The sequence below is a fragment of the Psittacula echo genome (genome assembly GCF_963264785.1).
Source record: "Psittacula echo genome assembly, chromosome: 3".
Taxonomy (NCBI): Eukaryota; Metazoa; Chordata; class Aves; order Psittaciformes; family Psittacidae; genus Psittacula; species Psittacula echo.
The window spans coordinates 21,558,418-21,574,417 of NC_137736.1; the positions used below are offsets into that span (position 1 = coordinate 21,558,418).

A 16,000-nucleotide genomic window follows, 5' to 3' on the forward strand; every position below is an offset into this window, starting at 1 on the left:
GTCCCGTCCTGGCGGCAGCGGCACGGAGCCCGGCGGCGCGGAGGGACCGACACGCGCACACCCTGGCCACCGGCTGCCCGGTGCCGCAGCCCCGCCGCTCCCGCGGCCGGCGCGCCCCCCGCCGGGCCCCGGCCGGCCGCTCGGCTCCGCCCCTGAGGCCCTCTGGTGGCGCCCATTGGCGGAGGCGGCGGCGGGGCGGAGGCGGCGGTGTATATGAAGGGGCGCGGCGGTGGGGGAGTGCGGTTTTTCTGTACCGTGTGCGTTTCCGTCTGTGCCTTTCGCTGTTCCCGCTCGCGCCTCCGGTCGCTTCCCCACGACACCGCCGGGTCAGCGCCGCCGGCTGCCCCGCTGCGCGGGCGGGCGCGCACAAACCTCCCTGGTGCCGCGGGGCAGGGTGTCCGGTCGGGGCCTGCCCGCGCCTCCCGCCGAGGGCTAGACTTCTCCCCGCCGCTCGCCCGCCCGCCCGCTCGCCATGGCCCGCGGGAAGGCCAAGGACGGCGACGGCAACTGGAAGAAATTCATCTGGAACTCGGAGAAGAAGGAGCTGCTGGGCCGCACCGGGGGCAGCTGGTGTGAGTGCCGGGCGGGGGACGGCGGGGCCGGGCCGGGGAGCGGCGGCGATGCGGCGAGCGCTGCAGCACGGCCCGCGGCGCCCCGCCTTTGGCGGCTGCGGCGTGTTGCGGCCCCCCGGGGAGGGGGCCGGGGCCGGCGCGTACCCGCGGGGTGAGGCGGCTGGTCCGTCCTTGTCCGTTCTCTCCTGGTGTCCTGTGGGGGCCAGGGGACGCTGCCCACTTAGGTGCGGCTGGAGGTGGGGCTGGGGTGAGGCACGGTAGGTTCTCGGCCCCGGGATGGAGCCTGGGGCGGCCCGACCTTGGCGAGGGCGCCTCGTCCTTGGGTCTCCTTACCCGGCGGCTGGCCCGGACCTGGAGCATCGCCGTGGGGAAAACCTGCCTTAGGCTTCAGGGTGGCTTTTCTTTTTTTCCATTTTCTCTGGAGAAAGGAAGCTGAGCTAATTTTACCTCTTCCAAATAGAACAATTGGCTTTTAATGTCTCTGCAAGAAGGAAATGGCCATACGTGCATTTGTGATTAAATGTTCATGATGTATTTATTAGGCGCTGTAAAAATAGCACTTAGATCAAGAGGCTTTTAACCTTTTCTCTACGCAAATATCCAGACTTCTAGTTGCTGCCAGGCACAGCTAGCGTGTTGAGCCACCCTTGAGATGTTGAATTCGGCTACTGTTGTAACAGATCGGCTGGAGGTGCCACATCCGGAGCTCTAGTGGGTGGACTAGAGCAGGCTTCTGCTGTATTTTTACGTGAGCAGAATTGGGTTGTGGGTGCGCATGGATAGGTACTTCTGCTCCTGAGGCACCAGGCAGCTGCGCAGTGCTTCAAACACAGAGGCTGAACCAGGTCCTGCCAGAGTGCCCGTACCTATCCACCTAGGACTGATTTCCATCTACAGGCTGATTCCTTTGTTATAAGCCTACCTGTTGCAGGAAGCTGTCTAGTTCGACCCTGGGCTGTTGGATTGCCAGACCTGCTGTGTATTTTCTGAGACCTTGGAGTGGTTTTGACCTTTAAGGTGTCTTTGGTGTTAAGAGCATCCTGGCTGGGAACCTGATTAAATAAACTATCTCCCAGCGTTTGCCTTTTGATGTTACAAAACTCAAAGGCGTTACGCTGCAGACAACGGCATTAGTGTTTGGTTTGTTACAACAGCACCTCCTATGACCGTGCTCTGGAAAAAATTTCCACACGTCCCTGACGTCACGGCCATTTGCTTTACGCTGCCTGGATACCAAAGAGTGCTTTTAACTCCTGGAACACCACATTACGGCACCCATCTCTGCCCTCCAGCCCTGGCTACCTCCTGTACACATGAGGAAGACAGACGAGAGGATGGAGCTCCTTTCTGACAGCATCCCTCAGCCTCTCTGTCACTGACTATCCCTTTTCCTGCTCGCCTCTGTCTTTCATAGACTTAAAAAGAAAACCAGAACCGCCTGCTTTCATCGGGAGGCTTCTCCAATTATGGAGTTTTTTCATGATGGGGCTAGGGAGCAAAGAGGAGTACTTCCATCTACTGCTTCGTCCCTGTCCTTTGTGGCTTATCACTAGAAGTCCTTCAAATAAGCCACCTTATTTTTGTTTGTGATTAGATGAGGACAGTGAGATCAAGTGGGCTCTCTTTCAAGTTCTTCTTGGGCTCTGCTTGCTCCCGCAGCCTGATTAGCATGTAGGTGCTTGGCATGGGCTGGCTTACCCTTCGGTAGACAGCCTGGTGATGCCTAGTACAGCATGTTACTGTGCAGTTAATCAGTTGAGATAATCCTTGTAAACTGGTAACTGATACCTAGTGTGAGCCATGCTGTGTCTTCAGGCTCTTCTCCGCTCCACACACACACACCCCCCCCACCCCCCAAGATTATTCTAGACATCTCCCTTTAGACTGAAACTAAATTCAACCTTTCATTATTATGTAATTCACTTTTTAATTGATATGAGCACTGCTGGAGTGCCTTTGCAGACACAAGGCTGCTAAATGTGCAGTACTGTGACATGGCTGAGTACTTTCCTACATTTGATGGAGCATTGGAACTAATTTCGGCCTGAATTCTGATCCCACTGTCTTTAATGGAAGTGAGGAGAGATCAGACTTTACAATTGCTTGTAAACCTGCATGAGACATTTACTGTACTTTCCTGGAAACAGATCTGAGGCCCAGAGCTTTGTGGAATCTGTGTCCTTCAGAGCACACCCTTAGTACAGCTTCTTGCTGCTGGGCATTTTCTTCACTGCAAGTCTGCTGCCTGTGAAAGCATGTGATGGTAGTGCAGGATCAGCCAAGGGGTCCTTTAAAATGTGGAAGAGCATGGTTTAATCTCATGTTTTACAATCCCAAATCCCAGTTCATCCATTTCAAGTTTTTTTAGGGGCTTATGCTTCCAGCCCCCCCCGAGCAACTGGGATGATTACTTTGCATCAGGGTATAATCTTGCTGTTAAATACATGCCGCTGCAGTAGGGCTCACATCTGAATTTGGTGCACTGGGCTCTTCCTTGTAAGTGGCAAAGGTTGGAAATTTTGTCCTGGAATGTGACTGCCTTGAGGGCTTGTTTTGATTCCTCTTTCTGTTTTTCTCTTGCAGTTAAGATCCTCCTCTTCTATGTCATCTTCTATGGTTGCCTGGCAGGTATATTCATTGGGACCATCCAAGTGATGTTACTCACTGTCAGTGAATTTGAGCCCAAATACCAGGATCGAGTGGCACCTCCAGGTAACTAAATAGGAGGCCCATGTTTGACTCGGTGCAAGCTGTTCTGGGGAGGTGGATTGGTTACTCACCTCAAGAAGGAGGATGAAATAAGCATATCGTTGCTGCAACACATATTTGTAGGGGGTGGGTATGTTCTCAGCCTTCTGTGTTAACAGTACTGGGGCTTGAAGGCAGTCCTGCTAGAATTAAAGGTTGCATCACATAAAATATGTCTCCTGTTTGAGAGGAGCTCATACCTGGGTTGTTCTTCCGTTCCCCTAAACTGAAGCAATGGAGTGAGGCTTAAGAGGCTTCACTTGGGAATGAGCTGTATGAAAAAGCTGGATTCAGTTTTTCTTCATAGCCACTGTGTTCCCATGGGTAAGTGAAGGAATAAGGTAAAATGATAGCTTTGTCTGTGAAACTGGGGTGCACAAGGAGAAAGGGGACACTACCGATTCTGGGTGAGCTTGATGAATTGTATTAGCCAACACTGACCTACACTATGATCTTGAGGAGGTGGTGGCATTTGCTAATGGGCATTTCAATTTAATGTGCCGTGGGAGGCTAAAGGTGGGTCTTATAGCTGCTGATACACTATCTACCCTTAACTAGACAAAGTAAATCTCTGTTCAGGATTGAAATGATCACTTGGGTGCCATCTGTGGCCAGCCTGCCTTGGGCAGGGGCAAACGGAGTACCCAGCCCTTGCAGCAGGTTCCCCCCTCTGCTGCGCCATCTGATTGCCAACGCAGCCCGCGGCAGCTCAGAGCGCGGTGGGGGAGCTGCACAACTGCTGCTTTCCCACATTGCGGATGACCTTGAGGCTGCTTGGCACCAGGGATGGTAACGATCTGTCTCCAGTTGCTCTGTAAAACAGTTCAAAAGCTTTTAATAACGGTGGTATTTAAGTGACAATTGTGAGGCTGATGGCTCGTAGCTACAGAGGTTGGCTCTGGTGTTGCACAGTGTTTTACCAGCCCCACTGTCTGCAGTGCTATGCTGCAGTTATTGCCTGTTTTAACAGCACAGGGAATGTTACCATCACCAAATGGTGTTATCTCTCAGCAAAGAATAATCTTTTCCAGATAATTGCTTTTCCACTAGCACTTTCCAGAGACAGAATAGAAAATGGAACTGCTATGTCAGTGTGTGGCACTTCCTAATCTACCAGCATTCTTAAGCACTGGAGGTGGCTGCTGCTGTCTCTGCAATGGGCTCTGACATTTGCAGGAAAGACTAAACTGTTGTTGGTACTGCCCAAAGCCATTAGCTGCATCTGGAAAGCCAACATGGCTAATGGGGAAGTAGTTATTGTTTGAATAATGTGTTTTTCCCTGGCTGGAGCACAGTGGTCTCACCAGATGTGAAATGAGTAAGAAGCCCGTGGATCTTGGGTCACATCCAGACAGACCTCCTGTTTAGCCTGATGTCGCATAATTACCCATTCTAGGTAAATAGTTTGCTTCCTGTTTAATAGCAGTTTGGGATTCCAATTTCAAAGCAAGTGTAGTAGAATTTCTGTGTAAGATTTCAGCCTGCAGAAGGTTTTTATTCTCCTCTCAATTGCAGACTGCACCAGGTTTTCTGGGGCTTACCCTTTTATTTTTAACCAAAAAAGGAACTGAATCTCAATGTTCTTGTAGTGTGTACTGTGGAAGTCAAAATGGAGGAAGAATGAAAAGGTCATCAGGGCTTTCAAGACATGTTCTGAAATCAAGGGGAATGAAATCCACCTCCTTGAATATATGACAGTAGGCAGCCAATAAACAAGGGTTTGAACCAAGCCCTAATGAAGCACACACACACAACTTCAAGGAAACAGTTACCAGTTAGTAGCACAGAGTCCTTTGCAGGGTATCATGTGACAGTGCTTTCTGCAGATGTGGACAAGCAGCTGGTGAGGTGTGGTGGAGGTTGGCTCTTTACATCAAGTGCATTTCTCGTCCTGTAGCGCAGCAGCCATTAGAACATGATTCGGTGTAAGGTTTCCAAGAGGTGGATGCTGTAGTGAGCTGCTGCACTGCTGTGCTTGGGAAGTCAGCAATCCCATACTCCCCTGCTGTGTAGGGCTCTTCCCTGTGCTACTAGCACAGCTGCTGTTCTGACAGCAAACACATGCGGGCATGTTCACCCCTGCTCTTGGTGAGCATCAAACTGTTTTTGTGGTCTGGGACCCCTGCAGACCATGAATTACATACAATATGGTGGTGTGCAGTTCTTATTCCTGAATCTTATGGGAAGACTTGCAAACCACGTACATCGGCAGCTTGATAGAGCCCTGGGTTTTCTAGGAAGCTAGAAAACCTGATTTTATTCTTATTACAGTGCTCTGTCCTTCTTGGGCAAGTCACTGTTGTCAGCCCAAAATGGCTGGGAAATGGGGAGCTATGCTCGTCTTCAGGATTTGCAGGGGAAAATGCTGAAGGGTCTGCTATAATATCATTCTTGTTCTGAAACACAGTGGATTTCATAACAGCAACAGAACCTACAGGGTATTTTATTGAGTTATTGACATGGATATAACGTTGAAAGCTAGAAAGTGCTATTTTTATGGCCAAGTGTCATTAATATGCTAATTGGTTTCTGCATTGAACACAACAGGAATGTGATGCAGGGCTTCAGGCCGCACTGAGGTTTGTACCTTTCCGTGATAGTATTTTTTTTTTCCCTCCTGTTTTGTCTTGGGGTGGGGGAAGAGACAGTGCAGCTCACCTTGTTCAGCCTTGCCATTGCGACAGCCCCAGCTCCACGTGTGCTGCAAGCTCGGACTCTGCTTTAAGCACAGAGGAGTTACCCTGCTAATAGGGAAGGATGAGGATATGGCCACTTAAACACAGCGCATTGAGTGTTTGGAAAATACTCCTCCATTCTCCTCCTCCCCTTTCCCACCCCAATATAAATTGGGCTGTGTATCCTGCCATCTTGTGGTGTGCATCCTGTGAAACACAGCATCCCATCCCGAGGGCTGATGAGGGGCCAGAGTGCCTTCTGCTGCCTAAGGCTATTCTGGAATGTCAGCTGGAAGGAAGAATCCCTGTTCAGGCTGGGGGATTTCAGGTGTCCCAGCTTCAAGTGCTGCCTGGCTGCGATGTGCCTGGGCAGTGAGTGTGTGTCATGGCAAAGGCTGCTCTGCTGCATATTCCCTGCTTGGCTTGTTTAGCTTGGAGAGCAGCAGGGAGGTGGCAGCAAGGGCCTGTTTTGAGGATGAGGTGTAGGGTGACTGAAAGCTTGTAAGGACATTGCTTAGTATGGAGACTTTTACAGTCTATCCTCATGTGGGGGGTGTAAATAGGAGCAGGGTAGTGATCACTCCGTTTATCTGTGTTGTCCCAGGAGTGTTCAGACTCGCTCTGAAATAAGATTACACTGTACTTGGAAATACGCATTGCATGATGAAGCAAGAGCGGTTTCTATGGACTTACACAACCATTCCTAATATCGAGCTTGACTTCCCATTTCTAGTTTCTTCCTCTTCACCTTCAGGACACCATTTTTCCTGAAGCTTAGAATGATAAAGACAATCTGGAAAACTTGGTTTTAAATGAACTTGAATAAATGCAGTTTTAATCTGCAGTGACGTTTTTCCAGCCACAATTCCACTTCCAAAACAATTGATGACTTTACCAAAAGGCAAAAAATAAAGACGTGTACCTTTGTACACTTACAGAGTTGGAAAGCCAACAGAAGGTGGTGTCTGTTACCGAGTCAATGCATCACTCATCATCATCAACATTTATGTGGACAGTGTCAGTCAAGTGCAGACAGGAGTTGTAGCTCCCAGCAATGACTCTTCAGAGCCAGTTGCAGAAAATTTCTAAAGCAGTTAATCATCATTTTAGCAATCAGTTACTTGATTCTTCCACACGTGAGGAACAGCATCACCACACATGATGCCATGGTGCATCTCTGTGGTAACAGCGTGAGATGCAGAACTGTGGCAAACAGGTTATAGTCTGAAGATGGGGAGAGGATTGGGTTGTTTGACTCTTGGCTATGAAAGTGCTTGAGACCTTATTTCTTTTTTTCCCATATGATTTCCTTATGAATGGCTTCTTCATGTAGAAGAAGCCCCGAAGAGGCTTTATTCATGTCTGTAACTTACTGGAGCCACACACTCCCTTCGGTGGCTAGCAACCCATGGTAGGTAGCACTGGAGCGCTAGTTTCAGCTTCCTAATGGGGATGAGAGGTTCAGAGGAGTTCTGCATGGGTCACCTCCTCCTGTTGTACCAAATCAACACGCTTCTTTTTAAATAGGATTGCTTAAGAAGGATGCAGTGATAGTGCTGCTCTGATAACAGCACTTGAGCTTTTACTTCAGATACTGGACGGAAAACAAAGAAGGAAATGATAGATTTGTGCTGAGGGCTTCGAGCATGGTCAGTTGCAGGTATGTGAGAATGGAGGTTGTCGTGGAAGCCAGTAATACATTTTTAATCAGGATAAAAGTATTTTTCATAGCAAGTCTTTCATCTTCACAAAAATTACTTCCTTGTTTCATAAGTGGGAAGATTGATCTCCACTATGCTCTGTTCCTGAACAAAGAAAGTGCCTGCTGTACCAAAGCCTGGTGCAGTCTGGCTCAGCCAAGTACCTGCAAATGCCCACAGTTAGGCTGAAAGCAACCTATGGCTGCAGGCCAAGGCTGCCTGGCAGGAATGGCTGTTCTCTTGTGCTGGCCACTGGAACGGCTGCACGGAGGTGCCACTTGCACCGGGTACTGCCTGGGCTTCGGTCTGCAAGACAGGGAAGCTTTGGGATGGGAGTCAGTTCTCCTAGCCAAGTTGCTCATCTCATGGGTGGAGAGTTGGCTTTGGGCTGTACATATCAGGGGCCAGGCTGTCCTAACCAGAGAATGGGGATATTCTGCAAGGTGGCTTTTATACACCACAGGGTGGCTGTTGCTGACCTTTCTTTTTCCACCTCTGCATGGGTACTTTTATGCATTATCTTGGATAAGACAAAAATCAGGTGGAGAGTTCCTTCATCATAGAGGTCCTGAGCAAAGCTTAACAAGCCTGGACAAGCCTGCCTGATTCTTGTATGCGTACACTTGAATGACCCATCTGTAACTTGAACTCAGGGAAAGGCAGACCCAGGAGGGGAACCAAGGCCTGCCTTTGCTGCAATTCCAGATAGCCGCTTCAGGCGACTCTGAGCCTGCTGCTTCTTAGCTGAGTGGTAACTTGAGGAGGGTTTGGCAGGATGAGTTTGAAGTCCCTTACTAAAATGGAACACAGCTTATTTTAGATATATTTATTGATAACCATTTGTGAAGCAAGAAATCAGGTGACTGTTCAAAAAGGAACTGAAAAACTCTGCCTTTGGAGGGTAGGACATAATTCTGCTAGTGGAGTAGTAAGTTGCTTCTAAGCTAGTAACACTCAGCCTGGTCAGTTTGTCCTATAGGGAGTCTTGAGCAGTTAAAGCTGCTTCCTGGAATAAAACTTGAAACCCCTGAGCTCCTCGCTGGATGGTCTCGCAATCTTTGGCGACCAGGAGCTGCATTGAGGGGAACAAAGCTAATCTTTGTCCTAGGTTACAAATTCCAACCCGGTGGGTAGTGGGGGGGGAGTGGTGAGCTGGCTTGAGGAGGGACTAAGCAGAAGCACTTAAGTGGCTTTGGAAAAATTGCTAGAGTCACAAGCTCTTGTGGCTTCGGGCCAGCCAGCTAAGCTGCCTGAGTTTTACACCAGGGGAACTTGTTTGCAACAGGCCTGCTCTGAAAGCTGTCAGAGCAAATACTGCTTCCCTACTCCTTTTTCTTGTTCTTATTAAAATGAGGATGACAGACTGAACAGGAGTTACAGCCTCAATAATTACAGTGGCCGCCACAAAAGCAGCATGAACTGCAGTTCCCATTACCTAAGTCTGAAGTGTTAGTCATGCACTGATGCATTCAATTAAAATATGACCTGGACATCGTGAGGAGCAACTATTTCCAACTCCCATAATGAAGAGCAAAGGGCTTAGTACTTCGCATCATCTGTAGGCATTACTTGTACCTAGTCCCTTCTCCATGTGTTCTTTTTCTATTCATCCTCATAAATTCCAAAGCGGGGCTAGTTGCACAGCTCAGAACCTAGGAAGGTCTTTAAAATCTCTTCCGTAAGGTGGTATTTCCTACTCACCTACGTGGTGATGAGCTTCTGATTAGAGAGCTCAGAAGGCTCTTTCTGCAATCAGAAATACCTGCTTATGGAGTGAAAAGACCAGAGAATGTGATCAGGCTGATGAATTTACTGAGTGACGTCTCCTGCCCTGCATCCTACAAAGGAGGCTACACAAGGGTGATGTGGATTACAACCAGCAGAGTGTGACTATACCTGACTTGGGAAACCTCTCTCATCTTTTATTGCAAGGGTTCACAAGTGGACAGCTCTGATGTATCTCAACACACAGCATGTTTTGCAGACTTCCAAGGCAGCCTACTGGGGATACCTGCATAAGAGTAGGCAGCTGCGGGACTTTTATTTCATGCCGTTAGTCTCACACACAGACGGTTTCTCTTCTGCCCTTGAGGAGGAGGCAGAAGTGGGCAGGGGACTTGTGGGTGACTGTTTTTCATGGGGAAAGCCTTGGCTTGTAGCTTTTCCTTTCAATATTTGTCTGCTTAGCGATGCAAACATCATGACAAATACTCTGGGCTGTTGTTGGAAAGAGGAGGCAAGAGCCCATCAGAGCCTCCCCTCTAGGGAGCTTAAGCTGTTTTGTGCAAGTTCTGAGGTTTGAAAAATAGATACTAAACCGATTCCCATTCTTGGTATGTGCCGCATTGCCCGGAGGCTGTGCAGCTCTAAGGTGTACTTAATGTTTTCTTCTTGATTTTGCTTTTCTTAGGACTGACTCAAGTCCCCCAGGTACAAAAGACAGAAATCTCCTTCACTGCCTCTGATCCCAAAAGCTTTGAGCTGTATGTGAGGAACATTGAGAAGTTCTTAAATGACTACAAGGCTGATCAACAGACTGAAAACATTATATTTGAGGAGTGTGGGGGTAAGTCTAGATTGCGTCCTGCAGCTGAGGGCTGTGACCAGTGCTGCTGCGTCAGGTCCATCAGAAGCTGAGGGTGAGCAGTGGTATTGATCTCTGTCTTAGGCTGCTCCTTTTATTATTCATGTTATTTATATAAATATTATAATTTCTTTGCCTTCATATAAATATTTATATAGCAGCATATTGGTAATCTGTCAGGCTCTGGTTTCAGTCATATGGGTGCTCATGAAATCAGTTTGGTCAGAGCAGACTTGGCCAGGGATGTATCTAGAAGCTTATTGTGGAGGTTGTTGTTGGGAATCCCCAGATTTCACTTGGAGAAAGTTCCAGCTGACTGTCAGAAGCACGTGGCACTGACCTTATCCTCTCTGAAAGCCCTGGGGGTTTTACTGATGACTAAAGATAGTGTTGGTCCTCTTGATGCAATGCAGCAAAACATCTGGGAGGTATTGAGTTTTAATAGATTATATGTAATACTGCAAATGGGACTATCACTTCGTAATACGTGCATGTAAAATCTGAGGGCAACCCACTTGTCATCTGGAAGAATCCTCAGTAAAAACCAAAAGCACTGCAGACTTGCTGGTCTGGGACCAGCCCATGCATGGTGGGGAGGGCTGGGCGCAGGGCTGGGGTGTCATCTGTTTGGAGGAGGAGGAAATCCAAACTACACAGTGAAGCATAAGTGTTGCTGTTCCTGACACGCAGAAGATCATGTTGCACATGGTTGTCTTTTCATCCTCCCCCCGTGACAGACATTCCTGCCGATTACAAAGAGAGAGGACTATATAATGATGCCCAGGGCCAGAAGAAGGTCTGCAGATTCAAACGTGAATGGCTGGAAAACTGTTCTGGAATAAATGATCCCACCTTTGGGTACGGTTATGGCAAACCATGCATCCTCATCAAGCTCAACAGAATTATTGGCTTCAAACCTAAGGCAAGTATCTCTTCCCTTTCTAGCAGCAGCTACTGAGGAGGAGGAGGAATTGGCTGCAGATTTGCTGTTCCTGCTTTTGTGTCTCGGGAGAGAGATCAGTATTAAACCCCTTCTGCAGAGGAGAAGCTGTGAGACAAATTGAGCAACTGGCTTTAAAAATACTCTTCACTAAAAAGCAATGAAAACTGCACCCCACAAGTTGGTAGCAGGTAGCAATGATTGCACACTCCTGCTTCTTTGCCTGGTAACTTCGGAGCCTGCCAACTGAATTGTGTAATGGGGGATTTTCTTCAAATGAGAAACCCATTTTAAAGTTCCTGTGTGTTTCCGTGGGATCATCCCAGACCAACTCTATCTGTAGTAAGATCGGTACACTCTGTCAGTACACTCCAGTCTGCTCCGTTCTTTCCTCAGGCAGTGTGGAGCTGCTAAAGTCAGTTAATGAAATGAAGTAGTGCTAATATTAACTATCAGCCTCAAACATAGGCTATAAAGTGTAAATGACATCTGTGTCAGACACAGCTCTGACTGCAAGGAAGGTGAGGACATCTTTAGTTATTTAACACAGTTTCCCAGATGCTGTAGGATGTCTGTCACCCACTCACTCCATGCTGCACCTGAAGGCATGGTTGCAGTGATGCTGAAGGGTGTCCATCTGGACAGGAGCTGCTTTTACTTCTAGGTTTTTTCTGTTGAATAAGATGGTGTGCAAAACCTGCCACTCCATCTTCTGGATGGAAAACAGTGCAAACAGTGTGCTAAGGGCCTTCACCACCATCCATCAGTGCAGCTGAGGACAAGAACTGATGCTGTCTAACTGATGAATTGTTAGGAACATTTTTCTTTGAAAGGAACCTGTCTGCTAAAAGAAATGAGGTGAATTGTGGCTCATCTGATCCAGGGTGGAAACACTGGGCACATTTTAGCAGGAATTGGTATGTGGTGGCTGTGGGATGACATAAGATGTGCATGTTTGATGACTGGGGAGGAGAAGGGCTTCGTGTGTTCCCCTTTTCTTTGCCACAGAGCTCTGAAGAGCTCAGGCTGCACTGAACAGAAGGGCCTAGTCAAGGAACGATTTTACATGTTTCCTTGAGCAGTGACAAGTGTATCCAAGGCAGTCAGTATTTGTTTTCCTCGTTCTGCGCTCCAGCAGAGACCCTGTGGCTCTTGTTTTGAGCAAGGTGCATGTAAAGCAGTATTGAGCCTTGCAAGGTTGTGAGGCAAAGCTGCTGCATGTGTTTAGAGACCAGTGACAAATGCTGGAATTGGTGCTTCCACCTTTCCCCGATGCGCTCAGACCCTCTGTCCTTCCCTGCGGTGGTGTCGAAGTTCAGCAACGTCAGGGTGTGACTGCTCTTTGTTCTGTCCTGTGGCTTTCCAGTCCTGGCTCACACACCGGGCAGGCAGCTGGCAAATTCTTCCTGCCACTGCCTGGCTTTGCACGGGTGACACCACAAAATTAAAGCTACCCCGATGTGGTTGCCTTGGTACCCACAGCAGTAAGGCTATAAAGAACAGACAACAGCTCTGCTTGCGTTAGGTTCCCCTGCTTCTAGCTGTGTTACTGCTGCTCTTCTGTCACCACCAAGAGCTGCTGTCTGCTGTATAACATCTCTTTGCTTTGGGTTTCTTCTAGGCTCCGGCAAATGAGAGCCTCCCTTCAGATGTTATGGCAAAACACCACCCGTATCTCATCCCTGTCCACTGCACTGCCAAGGTAAGTTGAAATACACTAGAACAGAGTTGGGAAGCTGCAGGGGAAGGCTGAGTCTTTGTCTGAGTGTAGCTGGTCCCTCTGCCTTCCTGCAGCCAGTGGGGGTGGTTCTTACTTAGGATATCTCCCCCTTTGGGACAGGAACTTCTCAAAACCCCACTGATGATGTCACATAGCACAGTGCTGCCCTCACAGGGAGGGGTAGAAGCAAGGCCAGGTAGCGGAAGGTGTCCTCAAAAGTAGACATTTCTGCTTCCAAGCACAGATGGCTGAAAGAAGGACTATTTTACTCAGCACTGGTGAAGCAGCAAACTGTTTTTAGCCAGAGCTAGTGCACTGGTGTGACAGGAAGATGTGGTGGTTTCTGAATGCGTAAAGGGGTTGAGGTTTCAAATAAAGAGAAGTCATTTTCTTGGCTGATGTGTGCTGGAAGGTGTTTCATGTGCAGCTACTGGTTAGACAGTGCCTACGTGTCCTCCCTGTCACTGGACTGCCCTTGTGCTGTTGAGGGGAGGGTCAGCGATGGCCAAAGAGGGGTCACGGTCTCAGTGAAGAACCACCAATGCTGTGAGGAAAAAGGGCTGCAAAAGGTAGAGTTTGGGTGAATATCAATGTTTTTTCTTCCTTTTCCCGCCTTTAGCGAGAGGAGGATGCAGACAAAATAGGCACGGTGGAGTACTATGGGATGGGTGGCTACGCTGGCTTTGGCCTGCAGTACTACCCCTACTACGGGAAGCTCCTGCAGCCGCGGTACCTGCAGCCGCTGGTGGCAGTGCAGTTCACCAACCTGACCTACGACATGGAGGTGCGTGTGGAATGCAAGGCCTACGGGCAGAACATCCAGTACAGTGACAAAGACCGCTTCCAGGGACGTTTTGATATTAAATTTGACATAAAAAGCAGCTGATTGTAAGCACAACTCTGTCCTCCCCCTCCCCCCTTCCTCCTAGCCATTTAAAAAGGTTAAAAAAAAAAAAGAAAAAAAAAAGAACAAAAAAAAGAACAAAAAAGAAAACCTACTAGTCTTGAACAAACTGTCATACGTATGGGACCTACACGTAATCTATATGCTTTACACTAGCTTTCTGCATTTACTAGGTTAGAATGTAAACAAAGTGTAGCAATAGCGACAAATATTTATTCTACTGTAAATGACAAAAGAAGACAAAATTGAGCCTTGGGACATGCCCATTTTTACTGTAAATTATGATTCCATAACTGACTTGTAGTAAGCAGTGTTTCTGGCCCCTAAGTATTGCTGCCTTGTGTATTTTATTTAGTGTACAGTACTATAGGTGCATACTCTGGTCATTTTTCAAGCCATGTATTGTATCTGTTTTCTATTTCTCGTGAGCAAAGACTTTTGCTGTCCAAGGTGTAAATACTCAGTGGGACTAGAACTGGCATGATACTTCTCATCATTTTGTTCCTTTTCCAAGAAAGGCCCACCTGTAAGACTCTGTTTAACAGCACTCCATAAGGCTTCTGACTCTTCTGTGGTGGTAGGGTATTTTATTTGGAGGGGTGGCAGGGGAAACTGACTGCAGTGACACTAAAGAGACAGTTGGATACTGTACTGTGCTCGGTAGTGAGTGCTGTCTCTCCACCTCTTCCCTCATGCTCCAGTACGTCGTGTGAGAGACCAGGTCAGGCTATCGCTCTCCTCAGTGATAGGCATAACTCTTTGCTTTGTATATTTTCTTTTTCTCCTTTTTTTTCTTTTCCTGCTGGAGGCATCACACACTGTGGTGCTAATGTCTTTATTGAATGTTTTAACCATTTTCATGGTGGAAGAATTTTATATTTATGCAGTTGTACAATTTTATTTTTTCTGCAAGAAAGTGTAATGTATGAAATAAACCAAAGTCACATGTTTGAAAATAAATCTTTATTTTAAACTTTATAAAAGCAATGCAGTACCCCATAGAATGGTGTTAAATGTCGTCTAAAGTGCAAAACTCTATGTTCTAACATGTAATAATAGCCAGGAGTACAGTGCTCTTGTTGATCTTGTATTTCAGTCAGGTTGAAACATTGGACAAATAAATAAATGAACACACCATTCTGTCTGCATGTCTTTTGAGTGGGTTGGGACAGGGGCTGTCAGTTGTCCAGAAGCTTGAAGAAGTACTGCACCTATTACAAACAGAAAACAGGCCTTGATCATTCCCAGGACACCTCGGCTGACGGTGCCTAAACCATGCACTGGGGTTGCCCTACAGTGCTGCTCCTGCCTGTGAGCAGTGGTGTTTGTTACACTCAGCTCTAGTGCAGTGTGCTTTGGTGTTAATTGCATCCCCCCGAGCTGCATGAGAGGCCCCTGAGGCCCACCTGCCTCTGGTCACACCAGTCATGAACCCAGAAAGTCTTCAGTGTATCCACTGTTACTGCAAGTCCTCCATGGCTGGAAGCTCAGGCCATACATGCAGTAGTAGCTGCAGCTAAAGTGGTTTATCCTTAGTGTGGGTGAAAGCATCCCCCAGCAGCACATGCCACAGGTCCAGAGGGGAGGCTGCACGCTGGTGTCACAAGCAGAAGAAATGGAGTTTCATGGCAGTGACTTGCTCTGTGCTTCTGCTGTGGGCCAGCAGCATGGTGCTGAGACCAGGCCCTGCCTGACAGGGCTGCTCAGCCCTGACAGGATGTGGCAGCTGCCTTCCTGCAGGAGTCAAGATCGCTTTAGGCTGTGTGACATGGGTTACGAGGGGGAACTGCTCTGTGGTAAGGTGACTTAACATTGCTATTCTAGAGCAAGCTGCTTGATAAAGCCTGCCTCATCGGAACGCATGATACTGGAAAAGCAGCTGCTAAACTTTTTCCCATCTGCTAGAAGGAAAAGCTCAATCACAGTATGCTGTGGCAGCTAGTGTACACAATTTGGCTGTTTGACACGGTTCCCTAGGAGCAGAAATTTCCCTTTCTACTGTACCATTTGCTGCTGTATGTTTGCAGTCAGGGAAGGAATTAACAAAGATGCTGTGATTAAAGTGCTAAAATACTCCTTGAAGGAAGCTCTGCCTGCACGAGAGCTGCAGTAACACTGAGCCAGTTCGGCTGCCAGCAGTTGCTGGGTGCTCTACTG

General features: G+C 48.0%; 2 protein-coding genes across 2 annotated transcripts in view; one reads left to right on the top strand and one right to left on the bottom strand.

Moving 5' to 3' along the window:
- Positions 1-256: 256 nt before the first annotated feature.
- Positions 257-13,933, top strand: ATP1B1 (ATPase Na+/K+ transporting subunit beta 1). Its single transcript, XM_080612598.1, has 6 exons — positions 257-572; positions 3,156-3,284; positions 10,106-10,261; positions 11,017-11,201; positions 12,841-12,921; positions 13,559-13,933. Exons 1-6 carry the CDS (start codon positions 473-475, stop codon positions 13,823-13,825), a joined length of 918 nt encoding a protein of 305 aa, XP_080468724.1. The 5' UTR covers positions 257-472; the 3' UTR covers positions 13,826-13,933.
- Positions 13,934-14,068: 135 nt separating this feature from the next.
- NME7 (NME/NM23 family member 7) overlaps positions 14,069-16,000 on the bottom strand; it is a 94,575-nt gene continuing 92,643 nt past the window's right edge. Inside the window, exon 12 of the mRNA XM_080612595.1 lies at positions 14,069-15,054. Within this exon, the coding sequence (XP_080468721.1) occupies positions 15,022-15,054 (33 nt within the window). The 3' untranslated portion in view covers positions 14,069-15,021. The remainder of the gene's footprint in view (positions 15,055-16,000) is intronic.

Coding starts and splice junctions, on each gene's coding strand:
- ATP1B1 (XM_080612598.1), top strand. CDS start 473: ATGGCCCGCGGGAAGGCCAAGGACGGCGACGGCAACTGGAAGAAATTC. Junction 573..3,155: donor CCGCACCGGGGGCAGCTGGT/GTGAGTGCCGGG, acceptor TTTCTCTTGCAG/TTAAGATCCTCCTCTTCTAT. Junction 11,202..12,840: donor TTATTGGCTTCAAACCTAAG/GCAAGTATCTCT, acceptor GGTTTCTTCTAG/GCTCCGGCAAATGAGAGCCT.